Below are 18,698 nucleotides of genomic sequence, written 5' to 3' on the forward strand. Positions count from 1 at the left end.
TGGAGAGAGTCTCAAATCTATGGGCACTCTCCAGAATAAGCCTAGCCGCCCCACCCGTCCTCAAGACCAAGGTCTCCACCTTGACGCAAAGCCTACTGGGCAGCCCAGGACCAAGTAGGTCCCACCGGGAAACCCTGTCCGTCCAGGTGGCCGTGCGTAAGGCAGCCGTGTCGATCCGTCCTTGTTAAGCAACTGTGACATTTCTACCCAAATGGGGCTCTTGACAGCACAAGGAGTGGAGGGCGGGGGAAGGGGTGTGAAGAAGAGAGGAAGAAAACAGAGAAAGAGAAGTAGGCCCAAATTATTCAGGCCTAAACAAGGAGCTACAGAGCAATAAATTTACCAAGTACCAAAGACAAAATGAGTTCAGTCACTCAGAGTTATCCATTTCATTTCCACATATATATTAGTTGTGTTTTTATTTTTTCTTTAATTTTTATTTACAGCACCACTGGATATTTTCACTTGTAAAGGTATGCATATGTGCATATAATTTGGGGGATTTCACATGCATTTAGTAAGGAGTTCTTTAAACTGTGTATCTTAGAGCTCTAAGAATTCCCCCAAATGTGACAATTATATTTTGGCACAATTGCCTATGAGGACAGAAGAAATACATTTAGCAACAAAACTCCACAATACTGTAACATAACACCAGGCCTCCAGGAAGGAGTCTCCCTCCCTTGGAGATCACCCTCCTTTCTGGGTTCCTCCCATGAGAATTGATCAGGTTCAGTGTCTCTGGCCTGGCTTTGGAGCAAGAGGAGACAGTTGATCCATCTAGCAACCTTCAAGAAAATTCCATGTAAACAGAAAGGTCTGGAATAAAACACCTGAAAAGAGAAGCTCCAGAAAATGGCACATCTACATTAGCCAGACTAAATTCCAAATTCATAAGAACATTTAGATTACACTGGGATTGTGGTCTGAGGAAAGTTCCACTTTGAGACACTAGTTTCCTGGTTCAGTCACCTCCTTCCTACCTGTGGCTACTCAACATATAGACACAGTCAGAAGCACCAACAGGTGGCAGCTCACCAGGTGAGTGACAGGCCACAGAACGGGCACAGTCAGTGAGCACCACCCGACCTAAACTTGAAATCTGAGTCATACCATGTTTCTTCATTTTTTTCCTAAACCCGTCTTTTTTGCAGTCTTTAGCTACAAGAGCTGTGAAGATGTAATTTTTAAAAAGCAAGATAATTTCAAAGCAGCAAATGCATACTTGTCCTCTGGAAGAAAATGAGTATGATTTGACAAAGGATTAAGTAAGCCTAATGATTTCGTTTTAACATCCGAACTTGTCATTAGCTGCTTATCAGGAACCAATAAAAAGAAGCATCATCAAGTTTAAAATTGATGGTTTTAAAATATGAAAGAGACCTAAATACCTTAACCCTAGGTATCAATGTACTGATATTATCCAATCTCATTTAGCAGTGGTTTATCAAATTGCGTTAAGTTGAAAACATCATCACAGAGTAGTAAGAGAAAAGGTTTTGTTCATTTCATTCACCACTTGAATGATTCATGTCTATAATCCTATTTGTAAGGGTCTTTTTCTTTAAATGTCCAGAGTTCCTAAGTAGGGGCAACTACAGTCTTTACGAATAGCTCCATCTGGCCTGGAAGAACAATTTTAAAGACTGTACTTTGCAGAATGGGCGATATTCAGAGGATCCCTGGGCGCTGCAGGGGCGTCCTCAACCACGTCCCTAAACTTCCCCTGGCTTAAGCCAGTGGTTCTGAATTGCATTAACTTTGTCTCCAAATGGCAGTGTCTGCAGACATCTGTAATTGCCATGACCGGGGGAACGTGATACTAGAATCTAGTAGGTAGAGGCCAGACACGCTGCTAAACACCGACAATGCACAGGACAGCCCCCACAACAAAGAGCGGGGGTAGCTCAGTGGTTGGGCACCTGCTTCCCATGTGCAAGGTCCCAGGTTCAATTCCTGGTACCTCCTAAAAAAAAATTCTCCAGTTCAAAATGTCATTAGTGCTGAGATTGAGAACCCCTGGTTCAAACGTAATACAAGACCTCACTAGTTCACAGAGCAGCTGCCTTACTGTAATCCAAAATCGGCCCTAATCATTTCCCTCATCTTAAGAATACCCATTCCTACTGAACTTCGGAGTTCCTGATTTACTCCCACTACAATTTGGTCATTCTGTCAGGGGAAAAATGTAACTAAACATGGACAAATATTTTTAATTCTTCCTCAAATAGGGTCTCTATTTTATTGATGTTTTATCAAAAATTAGAGGGATAATATAATACAATAGTATTTGGTGAGCACTGGAGCCTGATAGCTCTCTCGAATACTCATAACGGCCAAATGTTATGGGGGAAATTCACCTCTATTTTCAAAAACAGAGTTTAAAGTTAGAAGATAAAAGCATACCCAATAGCTGGTGCTGATACAGTGTGGAATATAGAAATTTATAAAGTGCTAGAGGGTAGATGGAAATTTCAAAGAGCAGTGGTAAGCTCTTTCTCCTGAGAGATCCCCCAGTTTAATGTGCAGGCCAACTAAGTTTGACCCAACACACAGCAGATCCCGTAGGCCTTTTAAAAATTATTTTCGGGTTTTTTTTAAAAAAACAAAAAAAGAAATTTTCTGGAATTACCCTAAGAAATTCCAAAACACCAAACTGAGTGGCAGTGCTTTCCTAATCTCCAGGAAAAATAGAAATGTTGTAATGCTACTGTTCATCAGGTACCAAAGCCACTGAGTTGGACTGATTTGAAGCAAACAGGAAACTCATTTAAATTTCCTTAAAGAATTAAAAGGCACGACAAATAAAGGGAGAGTAAAGCCCAAGTAAAAACACGGTAAGATTTTGCATGCATCATGGTGCCAAGGGTGGCAAATTCAACAACTAACTCAGTATTTTTAAAAATTGCTCTTAATTTGGCCTATTTGAGTGTTATTAAATGCACCCAGCCAAACTGTCTTTTAAAAGGTGTTATTTCACACTAACTCTTTTTCGTAATTTGGCATATTCACAAGTGTAAATGGGAGGTACTTTTCTGAGGTTAGATTTAATCATATTGGAATTAAGTGCCTTTTCCTTTCCAGAAAAACACGTTGAGATTAATTAAAGAACATTCTTTGGATGCAAACTCATATAAATTCCTTTAGCCAGGTACATGAAAACTGTGAAATTAGAACTTTTCCCTTTCAATAAAGACAGAAGGAGGTGAAGTAAAATTAGATCTTCAAATTTGAGACAAATGAGAGAAAATTTCTTCCTTTGCTCCAGGGTTAGGCATCTCAATCAGCACTTATATCAAGAATTTGGCCCCACAGATCACCACAGTGAGATTCACAGAGAAGCCCCTGGTTTGTATGAGAACCTGCCACACTTTTAATTAGAAACATAAATGTTGCCTTACATTTTACACCCTTTCTAGTTATAAAATGCCTATAACTTAGCCTGTTAAACTCCTAGGGATAAAAACATAGTTAAGCATTTTTCTGTTTACCTGATTCATGACCAATTTAAACTCAAATAAGCTTTCAAGGAATAAAAAAATCTCATCCTACTGCTCTCAGCTGCCTACTTATTTTAGCCTTAGAATTTAAGACTGACGCACTTTTAAAAGTGGTGTTTGTTCTGAAAAAAATGTGGGTGCTGTTTCCTTTACCAATTCAAATCTATGTTGTTTCCTGAGCAGATCTAAAAAGGGCTCACAGCCTGCAGCAAAGAAAATACTAGTGTTCCAGTGAGGTTCTTCCCAGGTGTTCTGAGACTTTTCTGATTAAAATATCGATGCCTAAACAGTACGCTAAATACGTGATAGATACTTCTCCAATACTAATGAAGGTGGGTTACAGATCTGAATCAAATTCTAAATTTATTTGAACTAGGTAATATGGGTCAGTGACATAAAAGAAAATTCTAAGCTCCTCAAAACATATTAAAAGCAGCAATTAAATAAATACTCATTTCTCCCCTTGGACATAAATACTTCAAAATATGTCTATTTTTTTTCAAGACAATCTAGCTTATTTATTTGGCAGGAATAAAAATGCCATATATTCTTCTTTCCCAAGAATGCTTATTTTCTCCTGGAAAATGCTACATTGATCAATAGAATCCTATTAAAGAAGACTCAAAGAAAATCTGAATAACTAAATCATTAGTAAAGCAATAAATGAAAACAGTTTCAACTGGACTGACTCTAAATGACAGTCATGTAAGTACTTGTGTCATACTTAAGGAAGTAGAACTATTCCCAGACTTCCAAGTGAAAAATGTGCATCACATATTTAAACACTGGAACACCCTAATTCTGTTATGTCATTTCACAGCAGAAAATAAACATTAATTTCCTCTCCACTCTCAAAATGAAGAGATGCTCCAAAAGCACTTTCTTTTGGATCCCCCACTAAACGCTACCCCCTCTTTATGTTCTGAAAACATTTCTCAGTAGGTATTCATTTTACCTGTATTCAAAAATGAGTCAAAAGAAAAAATATGTATTTCTTGAGTGAAAAGAATACCTAACATCCTTCTATAAACGATCTTCCAAGGGAATAGGAAAATAAAGCTATTATGGTTTTTAAGGGTTTTTTCAATGTACTTAGGCAACAAGCTCACCTGAGAGTCAGCTAGAAGCTCTAATCGGTTCAGAAAACAAACTACTTTGAATCTTGTGTCCACAGTCATTGAGTCCCAGCCTTCAATCCCTGATATATACACTAGTGCAGTGTGCTCTAGAAAATAAATGTTCAAACTAAACTGCTGAAGAGCCGCATGAGATGCCCAAGGCAACGCTAAGGCATTATCAGTCACATGAAAATTAACAGACATTTTCAGTTACAATCCCAAGTAGCCAAACCCTCACTGAACACAGACAACGCACACTGCAAGTCTGGTCAGTGCCTACAACCCACAAAACTCTTCCCATAAACCAAGCTCTGGTCCAGTGCTCATCTGCCCGGCCTGCTTCTGCAGGCACCAGGTTAAAAATGGGTGCTGTTGACATAATGTTGGTCCTCCCGCGTCTTTGGAAGTGCTTGTCCGTGGTCACTCAGACAGCCGTCCACCGCCACTTCAATAGCCACCTCCGTGGTGTCGCTTCGGCTGAGGCCATCGTTGTGGTATGTGTCCAAAGCGGAGCAGCCATTGACGTGGGCCAGCGGCAGTGCTCCCGGCGGGCAGCACAGCTGCTTGGCGCAGCCCTTGGAGATGCACGGGGAGTTGCAGAGGAACAGCAAGTCCTTCTGCTCCTGCGGTTCCTTCCAGTCCACTGTTTCAAACTGGATGGTCACATTGTGGATTCCCGCATGGTGGAAGATTTCTCGAATTTTCACACTGGCATCCTGATACCCCCTGTCCTTTTGATACTTGATGTGCAGCGTGGCAATGTTCTTTCCACTTATGAGTTCCCAGATGTGCACTTCATGCACACTGCTAACTCCGGGCACGCTAGAGAGTTTACTCACTAGAATAGAAAAGAGCAAACAAAAGCCAAGGTGAGTGCTATCTCCGAAACCAAGGAACAATGGGAGGGATATTGTTCCTGTAAGCATCCTCACTAATATGATCAAATACAGTTGCTACAAATAAAATGAAGAAAAACAACCTTACCTCTATGGGTGCATTTTCCCATAACTGTCTTTCTCCTTTCTGAATCCCTATACTACATGGTTTTAATCGATAAAAGACAATTCAGGGAAGTAGAGGTAGCTCAAGTGGTTGAGCACCTGCTTCCCATGTATGAGGTCCTGGGTTTGATTTTAGGTACCTCGTAAAAACAAACAAACGAAAAAACGTAAAAACCAACTCTCACTGGGGAGCAGATGTAGCTCAGTGGTTGAGCACCTCCTTCCCATGTATGAAGTGGTGGGTTCAATCCCTGGTACCTCCTTTAAAACAGAAGTGAAAAAAAAAAAAAGACAATATTTTAAAAATGGGTTTAACAACAACAACAGAATGCCCAGGGTTTTGGGGTATATGAGGAATAGATAGGCTAATGAACTGCTGGTGGGAGTAACAATTGCATACTTTTTTTATTAAGGGAATAATTCGGTAATATCGATGAAAACTTTAAAATGTGGATACTCCCTTATACCCAGAAATCCTATTTCTGGGAATTCATTCTAAGGGAAATAACCATGGATGTTCCAAATATTTATGTAAAAAAATACTTTGGGCAATGCTTTTGATATTAATGAAAGAATAGAAACACTAGGGAAATAATTAAATCAATTATATAATGGAAAAGGATACAGGCATTAAAAATTAAGTCGTAGGATTGAAGAAACTATATCACTGATGTGGAGACAGTGGCCACGTGAATTGCTGAGGGCAGGGAGAGGGAAGAAGAGGTGTGATATGGGAGCATTTGGGGGACTTGGAGTTGTCCTGAATGAAATTACAGGGACATGCAGAACATTACATATCCTGGCATAACCCGCTGAATGGACTGGGAGAGGGTTTAAACTGCAAAGTAAACTATAATCTATGCTGTGTAGCAGTGTTCCAAAATGTATTTACCAAATGCAATGAATGTGCCACACTGATGAAAGAACTTGTTGATGTGGGAGGAGTGAGGGTATATGGGAACCTCTTATATTTTTTAATGTAACATTTTGTGTGAACTATGTATCTTTTTAAAAAAATAAAAAATAAATAAAATTTTAAAAATAAAAAATTAAGTTGCACGAAGATGTTTAAGGATGGGGGAAAAATAAGATTTTTTTAAGTGAAAAGGTGAACAGCTAAACTGTATATAAGGCATTATGACTTTTTAAAAATGAAACATCAAAACATATACACCAAAATATTAAGGAAAATATTAAGGGTAGTAATTTGTGGGTGCTGGAATTAGAAGAGACTTTTAGAGGGGGGGGACCTCTTCTGTATTTTCCATACAAAAGAGGTGATGTAGAGTAGTGGTTCTGAGCAAAGACCCTGGAGCTAGCTAGAGTCTGAATTCCAGTTTCCGCCTTTACTATCTACATAACCTCAGGCAATTTACCTAGCCCCTCAGTGCTTCAGTGTCCTTATCTAGGAATGATGAGTGTGTAGGCTTATTTTAAGAATGAAAATGAGTCCATTTAAATAAAGCCCTTAGAACTGTACCTAGTATGTGATAAGCACGGTAGTAAAAGTGTTACAAGTGTTATTATTATCAATTGTTTAAGTATCTTTTTTTATATATATTACTTTATTAAAAGGCAAGGTAAGCTAGTACATATCACAAACTTTTTTTCTATGTTTATCTTTTTTCCTCAGCTGGGAAACAAGCTCCTGTGAGGGCAAAGACAAGCCTTTGTATCTGCTCCTTTGGGTCTCCTCTCCCTTCCCCACCACCTTCAGGCCAGCAGCACTGGGCAGCGAGTAAGTGCTCAGCAAATGAAGGCTGATTATTTTCATTCTGTACTATAAAGCAGCCCGAGAGTTGACCTTACCAAACCGACTGTCAGAGGAAGTAACTAACAAATGCTGCCAGAAAAGAGGTGCAATCTATTTGACAAGGCCAGAGAAGGGCAAGCAGCACCCAGGGGTAGAGGTCACAGGAACAGCTACAGCTACTGGCAGTGGTGCAAGGCTCAGCAGACTGGTACCAATGCCTGCTGTTAAGTAAACACAGGGTGGCAGAGCACTTCCCTTCATAAAACAGAACCAGTGTAAATCACACCTCTACCAGGGGAGAGGCTAACCAGGGCCATCAATGCGTTATGACCCATTTAAATCTAATTACAGGTATCTGTCATGAAATAAGGTCTTCAAAGTTTCAGCCTCGTCATAGTCGGGGCTCTTTATCTGTTTCCTGGCTCACTAGCATTGCAACAGCAGATATAACAACAGATGGGCATGGCATCGTCAGTTTCCATTTATAATATATGATCTCCATTCAGAAACACTAGAAATAAAGTTGTACGTCCACTTCTCACCAACATATGAATAGTTCTCCTTTAAAAATTCTACAGAGTCTCCAGAAATTTTATTCTCAGATGCACAAACTAAAGTGAGAGTGTGAACTTTTGTTTAAGCAAAGAACCAGATTTCATTACTAAATGCAGTTGTGAATGATCTGGAATTAAAACACTGTCTTGGGAAGTGGCTGTGGCTCAAGCAATTGGGCTCCCATTTACCACATGGTGGACCCGAATTCAATCCCCGAGACATCCTGGTAAAAAAAAAAAAGAGAAAAAAGGTGTCCAGGATCAGTGAAGCAATGTACCAAAAAGAAAATGATGCAACCAGATAGAAAAAAAACACAGAGAAGCGGACTTGGCCCAGTGGTTAGGGCGTCCACCTACCACATGGGAGGTCCGCGGTTCAAACAAACCCTGGGCCTCCTTGACCCATGTGGAGCTGGCCCACGCACAGTGCTGATGCACACAAGGAGTGCCGTGCCACGCAAGGGTGCCCCCGCACAGGAGAGCCCCACACGCAAGGAGTGCGCCCCGCAAGGAGAGCTGCCAAGCGCAAAAGAAAGTGCAGCCTGCCCAGGAATGGTGCCACACACACACCAAGAGCTGACACAACAAGATGACACAGAAAAAAGACACACAGATTCCCGTGCCGCTGACAACAACAGAAGCGGACAAAGAAGATGCAGCAAATAGACACAGAGAACAGAAAACTGCGGGGGGGGGGGGGCGGAGAAATAGATAAAAAAATAAATAAATCTAAAAAAAAGCCAAAACACAAAAACACTGTCTTTTGGGGGTGGATATGGCTCAGGCCATTGAGCACCCGCCTCCCACATGTGAGGTCCTGGGTTAGGTTCCTGGTGCCTCCTGAAAAAAAACAAAAATAGACAACAAGCAAAACAAAAGAGAAAACCAACTCAGGGAAGTCGATGTGGCTCAGTGGTTAAGCACTGGCCTCCCAGGTACAAGATCCCAGGTTCAGTCCCCAGCTCTGGTATGTCAAAAACAAACAAACAAAAAAGTCTTTTTTACAGTGTCATAAGAGATATGATGTCTTGCATGCCCATAAAAAAACAACTAACTAGAGAGCAGGATCTAGAATATGGCTAATTTATGTTTTCAGAATAAGAAGAATTAAAAAAAACTAGTTCTTGACAGATGTGACCTTATTCGAGTTAAAAATAATCCTTTGACATAAAAAGGTAAGCAGCCCAGGAATAAGTATTGGCCCAAGCAGTACATTCTCAAACATTTACAGTTGAGTCAGATAATCGTGAGTTAGAAAGGACCTTTGGTTCTGACAGTTATGAGTCATTTTACTACGACACAAAACTCATGAAGGGATGCCTGTACCCCTGGGGACTTGAAGTATTTCAGAATACACAAATCAAACATCGCTCTGAAACAAGGCTGACCCTTTGGCCTGAGCAGCACTAAATCGACAGGTGCTCCAGCTCAGGACCCAGGCCGACTTACTCAGCTCTTCCACGTTGACTCCTTTGGGGACCATCTGCAGCAGAATGGCTGCAGTCTCCTTGATGAGAGGAAAGGCCGACGACAGAATGATGATGACCATGATGATTGTCAGGCTGGGGTCAATGTAGCACTGCCAGTTACAGGGGTCCTCCTGCTTCAGAGGCATCACATAGAATATGATGGCCGTGATCACCACAACCACTGACCCCAGGGCATCTCCCATCACATGCAAAAGGACGCCTGCCGGGAGAAAGAAGAGTAGCTAAAGCACAAATCCTAGTTGGCCAGCCAGGTGGCGTTCAGTGGCTCAGGTGTCTAGAGGTGTTAATACCTGTTGCTATCTGTTTTCTTTGGGGTTAGAAGAGCAGGATGGATCAGAATGAGAAAATAATGGCAGCTGCTTCTCAGAAAACAAGCCCCATGCCACCCTCCCAGGACCCAAAGAATCTGGAAGAGGGATGTAGTCTAGGAAGATTCGGAGCTGGCAGGCACCTAAGGGGAGAGTGGCTCTGCCAGCTCCAAGTGCACGTCACTGCCACCACCAACCATCAAAGGGAGCCCGTCAGAGGCCGGGCAAGTGATTTTTCTGTCAAATGCCTGTGCTTCAAATTGTTTTAAACATTTTTAAGAGGATATATGAAGAGAACGGTTCCTTTTACTCTTTGTCTTTCTTCTACCCTGATCCATTTTTCATTTTCTATGTATGTATCCGTCAACAACTACCCAGGCTGTAGTCATTTAAAGGGCTTTTTATTCTGGAGGAGATCAAGACCGTGATCTGTCGTTATGAGCAAAGTTTCCACTGAATAAAGACCCATTTGTCACAATAAAATAACATTAAAATTATATAGATAAATTAGTTTGTCAGTGTTAACAATACTAATACAAGACATTAATAATTAGGGAAACTATATGGTTGGCGGGCAGGTAATATGGGAACTCTGCACTTTCTGTGCAATTTTGTCAATCTAAAACTGCTCTAAAAATAAAGGTATTTAAAAATTCTACAAATAATAAAATTTGTGAATGCCTTTAATTAAGGGAACGTGAATTATGGTGTAGAAAACATGCAATCCTCAGCCAAGATTTGGATGCCCAATTACTTGTCAGACATAGACTGAAACAGGATTTAGTATGTTTGGTGAAAATCTTATGAGATAGCTTATAAAATGTAAACACGAAGTATTTTTTATGGAAAGCAACTTGAAATCTTCCTAAACTGTGACTGGCAGACCAACAGCTACAGCATCAACTGGGAAATGCAGGGTTTCAGGCCCCACTTCAGATCCACTGAATCTGCATTCTAACAAGATCCCCAAGTGATTCTAATGTCCTGCTTTAGAAGAAAATATATATATTAAGGAAGGTCTGCTTTGCCTCGCCAAATATCCCAGAGATTCACTCAATAGAATTATAATAATCCAAATTACTAATAACTCAGTCATGGCTAAGTATGAATGGTCTCACTTTGAAGATGCTTTAATTGGGCTAATTCCTCCTCTCACCAACATCTGCAGGATGCTGAATAAAGCAGCATTCAGTAAATGTGCTAAATGCAATTTGTAACAACTTTTCCCAAAAAAAATGGAGGAATAAAAATAATCTAGGGGAATGGATGTAGCTCAGTGGTTGAGCACCTGCTTACCATGTATGAGGTCGTGGATTCAATCCCTGGTACCTCCAAAAAATAATAATAATCCAAATACTTTTTGACTGTGTACTTGTGGTTATGGGATCCTGATTTGATAAATACCTAAAACAGCCCCAATTCCTACTTCTGACCTCCTTACCGTGGCAAAAGAACTTCTTCCTTCCCGGTCCCTGTCCACAAAGGGAAACTCAAAACTTTCCCAAGAGCTGGTCCACACACCTTCTTCCACTAGGAAGAACTGTGCATCTAAGCTCTAAAGCTTGGATGCACAGGACAGTACAAAACACTACCATAAAATTTTGAAAACAAAGTTTTGAAAGAAAAAAATATTCCCAATACCCATTTGATGTCCTTTTCACAGCCCAAGACAGTGTGTCATCTTCTTCTTTGATTGTTTGATGTGTTAGCCTCGCTTCTTCCTTTAGACTGAGGAACTCCAGGTGAGGGCCAGGCCCTGCACTTCTGTTTACTCTACAGCACTGGAGGCAAACATCGTAGCAACTCAATAAAAGAGTGTTTCCTGGTTTTCTGAATCACAACTCCCATGACATAAAACAACTCCTGTCCTTTACTTAATGATGATAATTGGGATGACAGCTAACATTTATGGACCAGGTATTGTTTTAGGTGCTTTCATTAGTTTACACATCAACTCCTCTTAACAAGCTCCTGTGGTGGTTACTCTCAGGATTTTACACATGAGGAAAGGAGAGGCAAAATAGTCAAAATAGTCAGTATCCCACAACTAGAACTTATTAGAGCACGGATATAAGTTTAGGCAATTTGACTACAGGACTGCTGTGCATCCTGACTCATGTAAGTCCTAAATCCCAATTTCAGGTTTTCCTGTGAGACCTCCCATCACCAGCCCCTAGGAATTACATAAAAGAATCATCTGAACTTGTTGTTCCACCAAAAACTCCACAGTAGGAATTATGCTCTGCAATCAAATGCACAGACACAAACTGAAGTAAACGTTTCATTTAAAATATATCCATAATAATATGATTATTTTCGATTTGATTTGAATCATTCCTGATCCATTTTTCCAAATGCTGATCATGCTTTACTAAAGTGATTATTTGATGACCCAAGCTATCGTGCCTTCGTTTTGATGCTGTTTAAAGCCTCATTCCACTAAAGTCTGGAGATTCACAATGATGATGTCTTTGCTGGCCTCCCTTGGAAAGATGAGGAAGGTGTGAGCATTTTCCTCCAGGCGCCACAGTCCAGTGGCAAAACTCCAAGGTAAGCACATCTATAACCTGCTGTGGGAGAAAGAGGGTCCCCAGGGAAGCCTCAGAGAAAGCAGTCTGGACAGGGCTCTGAAAAGGAGATGGCAGGGGGAGACTGGAGAAGACATTCAAGGCAGAGAGCACGAAAGGGAGGCGGCAGAGGTTCAGGCAGTGATTATATCTGCCTCATCTCAGTGGCCAGTTCTGCAGAGTAGGTAAAACACCTGAATGCCCACTGGAAAGCACCCAGAGCCAAAGACAAGGTGGGAGACCTGACTGGCACGGCTGCGAATGACGGGCACCATCGAGGAGGGGGCTCCGAGCTGGGCGGGCACTGGTTCCACCACCCACGTAACCCACGTAACCCACGTAACCCTCGTAGCCCTCGCGACAGCACAGTGATGCTGAAGAGGCATGGAGGAGTGGGGGAAGGGAGGGGAGAAGGCAGTGCAAGGGGGAGGAGGAGGAAAGGTAAGGAAGGAGGGGCAGTATGGGGGGGGGCGGGGCAGAACACAGGGAGACGGGTAGCGATGTCTGGAGAGCAGCCTCAGCACCAGAACATGCCAGCCCTGCACATCAGCAGTGTTCGCACCTTCATTCTGGATGCAGGAAAGGTGTCTGAGCAGACTCTGACATAACATAACATGACATGAACTGCATCTGTGGTTCAGAAAGATAAATCTGGCCACATCCGAGAGGCCAAGATCACCACTCAGTGGACAACTCAATCACCTGATCAGTTACAAGGCTCACAAAAGTACCTCTGTAAAGGCGGAAAACCTCGGCACTTGGCCCTCACTTGCTGGTCTTAAAAAAACAAAACAAAACAAAAAAACCAACCTGTCATATAACATGAATTGGTGATCTGACATAAGTTGAAATTTGAGAAGGGTCCCAACATTTGCAAGAGCCACCAATGCTGGTGGATTCGTTGAATAACTGGAAACAATGCATTTGCACTGAACACAGACAAGTAGTTATGAAAGAATGAGAATTTTCTTATTGGGTCAAAATGAAAATTAGAAAGAAACATCTCCTCAAAGGGGATTCATTTGCAAATGATGCCAGAATTGCTACTCATTCATTTATGTTTATACTGGAACATATAAACAAGGGCTAAGGTGTCTTTCTGTTCCTCTGTCACAACATTTTCTAAAATGTCATGTTTGAGCCTATTAAAGAAAATCCACCAATACAAACCATATGGACATTGGCAAGAATTTAAAAAGGATTCTGCTTTCCTGTGCTTCACAGAAGATGAGATGTGTTTCTTAGAACCTTTTTTAAAATAATTTCCACTGGAATGAGGGAAACAGTAATGAAAATCAAGAAATGTGGTATTTTTTCATCTGTCCATAAGGAATCCCCGTTAGATGTTACCCTGCAGGTCTGGTGGAACAGTCCTGCTCTCTACAACAGTTGCTTAAATGGCAGAACTGTAACCACCAGCAGAATGTGTACACTGGAAAAGCAAACCATCTCTGACTGGGATCTAGAGGCAATGTACAATGATGGAAGAGCCAGAAATGTGAAGCAGGGACCTAGGATTCCAACCCTGGCTCAGCAGCCAGCTGGGGTGACTTGCAGGAAGTCACCAGCCTCCCTGAGCCCTGTTACCCAGCTGTAAAATGAAGGGGTTAAAGTCGATTTTCCCTGAGTCTTTGCAGCTCGACCATTCTGTGGTCCCATGAGGCCCTGCCCTGACTCATGGCTCCAAAATGATACCACAAGACCTAAGCGAGAAAGGGGGAAAAGCTGCGATGCTCCTCAGCCACAGCCCAGCAGCCGCGGGCAGCCCCAGGATGAGACGCGCGACCCCTTACTGCAGCAGGGACCCCTTATGCAGCAGCGGGGCTTTGAGCCCAGGGCGACCACACTCTGCCTGAATGACGAGAGCACCCAGCTCGTAAGGTTCTCGTGACTCTTATGGACTATTACGTGACTCATTCACAAAGAGCAGCGGGCACAAAGTTCACATGCAATAAAATGATAGCTAGTCCTCCTCCCAGTCCTGCCTCAGCCCTTCACAAGCCCCAAGAGGTGGGGGCTGTTAATATCCTCACCTGAAAGCTGAGGGAATCAGATTTGATTTGAGGGAACCTTTGGGCAAGGTTTAGTTACTTGCCCAAAGTCATAGAGCTTTTAAATGGAAAAACCAGGAGCCAAACCCAGGCAGCTTGAGGCCAATTCCAGTCTTTCAGCCTTTAATTCTATTTGCCTTTATCAGAAGCTAGGGGTGCCCTTGTCAATTCCTGGGGATGGCAGGGCTCAGCCAGGTACAGGCAAGGCACTTTACCACGCTTTTTATTCCTGGGAGCTACGATGAGTTTGGACTAAAATTTAACAATATCACACAAGTTTCCCTTATATAATGTTTCCAATCCAGGCCACAATACTTTTTAGTAGTTCACGTGTTGTCTTCCAACTGCTTTATAGATGCGTTCTGGGAATTGCTTTGTAGAAGAGATGTAAAACTCAAAAGTGAAGGCATCGCATCTATTATTCACTATATATATATATACATAATATATATAAATATGTGTGTATATATATATATATATAAAATTTCCAATTAAGCTTCATTACAAATTTCTCCAAACCAGTTGCTTAAACTTTGTTGAAATTCCAAAAGTCAGGGTTGGGGTTTGATTCCTTTCTGGAATCACTTTGAAGCATACATAGTCTGTGCCCAAGAAGTTGGAAAGCAGAGGTGTTGGATACAGAGGAGTCTAGTAGGAAATGCACCCCCGAACGCCCTGGGCCGCCCTTTGTCCGGCACTTGGGACCTTGAACATGCAGTAAGGGGATACAAGTGATGTGCCTGCCTTCCAGGTGCCTCACCAGAATCCTCACTTTGGGCCTGGATGTGAAGGATCAAGTAAGTCAACAGATGTTTCAGAGAGGCAGATTTCTGGCACAAATAACTGAGGAAGGAAGGTCCTTCATCAACGTCATTTAGGATATAACCTTGGCTAGGAGCCCACCCAAATCACATTCAACTAACATTGGCTGTATTTATGTCAGTGATATCATAGGTGGGCAAAAGTAAGTATAGTAACACAACTTTGATACAGAAAGCTCTGGTGCAGGCAGCATTCCACAGGACTCAGTGGAGGGACAATAAATCATTAGCAACTAGTTCCTCCCTCGGAACTGATACAGTGATTAGGCAAGAGATTAGGGTCATAGTCTAAGCGTGTAATTTGCCTCCTTTCAAGCACAGTCTTCCTTATCAAAAGCCAAACAGAAATGAAGAGAATCCTGCACGTACCACTGAAAAAGGATTTCAAATTGACCCCAAATCATCCTACCTCTGATATTCAGGGCTTCGGACTTTTTCTCCTTTTTCATAGTCTCTTCAGGCTCACTCTGGGTGTTCAGGGAATCACCTGCATTCAAAGAAGAAACCTTGTGTTGTGTATAAGTTCTACAAACAAAAAAAACCAATGGACTCAAAAAGACAGTTTTGTTATTTTTAAATTCCTACTAGCTTATCAGAGACCCAACCCCTTCACAGAGCCGGGAACGGTGTACATTTTTACATTTTGGATTTGAAATAGATCATATGATCCACCTTTGGACTTCATTCACAATTTCCTTCAAGATTAAAAAAAAAAAAAAAGAGGGCAAGTAGGAGCTGTCACCCCAAACCATTAACTCCCAAAGGGTAGAGGGATGGGCAAAAGGGGAGGGAGAACAGCTTAGCTAGCGTGGCTAATGCAGGGGAAGGGGGGGAGGGGAGTGCTATCTGTTACCCAATAATAATGACTGATTTCCAAGAAAGACAATACTCCTATACAGAGAGATGGGGGGGGGAGGCAAAGGGGACCTCAGCATCCAGGAGGGAAAAAAGATACTGTGGGGGAATAGGTTAAGATAGCATAAGAGAAATCAAGGGAGATTGCAAGTATTAAAAAAAAAAAAAAAAAAAAAAAAAGGAGGGGGAAAAGGGCGTGGGACGGAGAGGAGGGGACAGGGTGGGAGGAGGCAAGGGCGCGGCGTCCAGAGGATGCCGCCGAAAGGCACCTGCTACGTTGGCGAACACCGCAGCCCCCTTCTCCTCCTTCCTGTCGGCGGCAGCCCCCTGGAGCGTGGCGGCCGAATGCGAGCCGGGCACCGGCGGGCTTGCGGTTTGCTGCGGGCCCTCGGCCCCCAGGGGCCCAGCGCAAGGGCCCCGCACGCCGCCCACGGGCAGCCGCTGGGGATGGCGCGGGCGGCGGCGGCAGCAGCTCGCGACCCAAGCGGCGCAGTCCTGGAAGATGAGCAGCCCCAGCACGTTGACCGCCAGGCCCAGGGCGCCCACGATGAGCACGAGCTCGGGGTCGTCGATGCGCTCGGGCCGGGCCAGGCGCAGCACGGCCTCCACGAAGATGGTGAAGCAGAGCGCGGCGAGGAAGACGGCGTTGCTGAGCGCGCCCACCACCTCGGCGCGCGCGTAGCCGTAGGTGGCCCGCAAGCCCCGGCGCCGGCGCCGCGCCAGGGAGCCCGCGCTCAGCCCCACGCACAGCGAGATGAGGTCCGAGAGCATGTTGAAGGAGTCGGAGAGCAGCGCGATGGAATTGCCCAGGTAGCCCGACACCAGCTCGGCCACGAAGAAGGCGGCGGTGAGCACCAGCATGAAGAGCAGGCGGCACGTCTTGCCCGAATAGCGTCCCATCGCCGCGCCGCCCGCCGCGCCGCCCGCCGCGCCCCCGCGGAGCCCCGCGCGTCCCGGGCACCGGGGCCAAGGGCGCAACAAGTGGGGTGGCGGCGCCGGCGCCCCTGCCTCGGCCGAGGCCCGTACCCGCCTGCAGGGCTCGGCTGCCGGCTGCCCGGGGCCTTTTATAAGGCCGAGCAGAGCGCCCCCAGCCCCTGCGCGGCCAGAGTCGAAAGGAGTGGCCGCGGCGGCCGCGGTATCTGAAGAGCCCTTACGTGGCCGCCGGTGGCCTCTTCCCCCGCCCTTCCGTGCGAGACTGAGCTTGGCAGGCGGCCACGGGCCAAGGTCTCTTCCTTCTAGGACGGGCCTGGGCAGACAGGGGAGTTTCGAAGAAGAGGGGCGTGCCTGCCTTCCCAGCCTCCAGGCAGCCCCCGCGCGCAGGGGGGTTTCACAGACCACCCCGCCGCTCCCCGCCCTCCCGACCACCAGCGCCCTGAACGTGGAACCCTGGGGAGAAGGACTTTGGCTGCCGTGGGGCGCGTTCCCGGTGAGCGTGGCCACCTTGGCGTACGCACTCCCTGCTTTACCGCCTGCAGGGTAAAGGGTCCGCCCGTGTGAGCTGGCCCCGTAGGCACTAACCCGGCCAACGCTGCCCTGAGGGTGCCGCCTGCGTCTCAGTCCTTCCTCGCCCCCACTCCACGGCCCCTTGCTGTAGGTTACTGTATCCACTCCGTTTGCGCACAGCCTTTGGGATGACCACGGTATCATTTCGGTTAGCCCCTCACTGGCACGGCATCGCCCCCTGTTTCTCCCTTCGATTCCTCATCCTCAAGCCCTCCTTCCAGGAGTGAAGCACAGGCTGACCTCCGAGTGCTCGGGTCACACTGTCCTAACCATCGCGGGCCATCCAGCTCTCAGGAAAGCACTTTATAACAGACACCAGTCCGCCAAAGTCGCCAAGGCAGCTCTCCTCCTGCATCCTTGCCTCGCTCTCCACGGGAGAGACTGTTTTACCGGCCCCCACATGCCCCTGATAGCATGACCTGACACCCACAGGTCAATCGACTGACCTACATAGAGGTGTATTCCAAATAAAGGCTCTCCTGTTGGCAACAGGCATTGCTCCCAGTAACAGTTACCCAGAGGGGACTGTCGCCAGGGCTCTGGGAGAAGCTGAGGGGTATGACCCTCAAGGAGCTGTGTGGCTGCTGGTCAGTACAAGTTACGTGGAAGGGGACCCTTGCAGATTTCTTTATTGGTTCGTTTATGCTTTATGTCATCCCTCATTCTGCAAAGGATCTGAAGCTGAAGTCTGGTCATCTCTATTTTCCCTCTCCCATCCCCAACCCCTGAACTTTAATCTTTCCTGAAAAAACACATCCATTTCTGGCTCAGAAATGAATAAAAAGCCACAGAATCCTTTAGCATAACATTCTAACTCAAGCCCTGTTGCCTTAGCCTTAAAAAACACAACAAGCTCTTCTAATGGCATAGGAGGGCCCCTAACATCCTGATCTGAGGGCTCCAAGTTATACCAGGTAGGCCTCCAAACCCAAGCAGCTGACCACAGCTCCAGGGAAAAGTCCTGCACTGAAAACCTGAGAAAATGGATAAATTATTCTCTAAAATTCAGTATCAAAGTGATCAATAATTTAAAAAGAACTAAGCTACCAACTGATGAAAGGTTTGAAGCAGTGTGAACTTGGTCAAGTTCCTTAATCATTTGGGGCTTTTTTTACTACTTTACAAATCATAATAGTACCTCCTCAAATCACTGTGAGGATTAAATGAGTAATACGTG

General features: G+C 44.5%; 1 protein-coding gene across 2 annotated transcripts in view; it reads right to left on the bottom strand.

The window, feature by feature from the left end:
- Positions 1–383: 383 nt before the first annotated feature.
- Positions 384–18,698, bottom strand: part of SLC30A10 (solute carrier family 30 member 10) — a 48,402-nt gene continuing 30,087 nt past the window's right edge. Inside the window, exons 1-4 of one of the 2 annotated variants that reach the window (XM_004480230.3) lie at positions 16,288–17,053; positions 15,573–15,650; positions 9,376–9,615; positions 384–5,456 (exon numbers count right to left, since the gene is read on the bottom strand). In XM_004480230.3, the coding sequence (XP_004480287.1) occupies positions 4,975–5,456; positions 9,376–9,615; positions 15,573–15,650; positions 16,288–16,918 (1,431 nt within the window). In that variant the 5' untranslated portion in view covers positions 16,919–17,053 and the 3' untranslated portion in view covers positions 384–4,974. Of the gene's footprint in view, positions 5,457–9,375; positions 9,616–15,572; positions 15,651–16,287; positions 17,054–18,698 lie in introns of those variants that run through there. The other variant, XM_058275229.1, reaches the window with a different exon arrangement.

The sequence above is a fragment of the Dasypus novemcinctus genome, chromosome 13 (genome assembly GCF_030445035.2).
Source record: "Dasypus novemcinctus isolate mDasNov1 chromosome 13, mDasNov1.1.hap2, whole genome shotgun sequence".
NCBI classification, from domain to species: domain Eukaryota; kingdom Metazoa; phylum Chordata; class Mammalia; order Cingulata; family Dasypodidae; genus Dasypus; species Dasypus novemcinctus.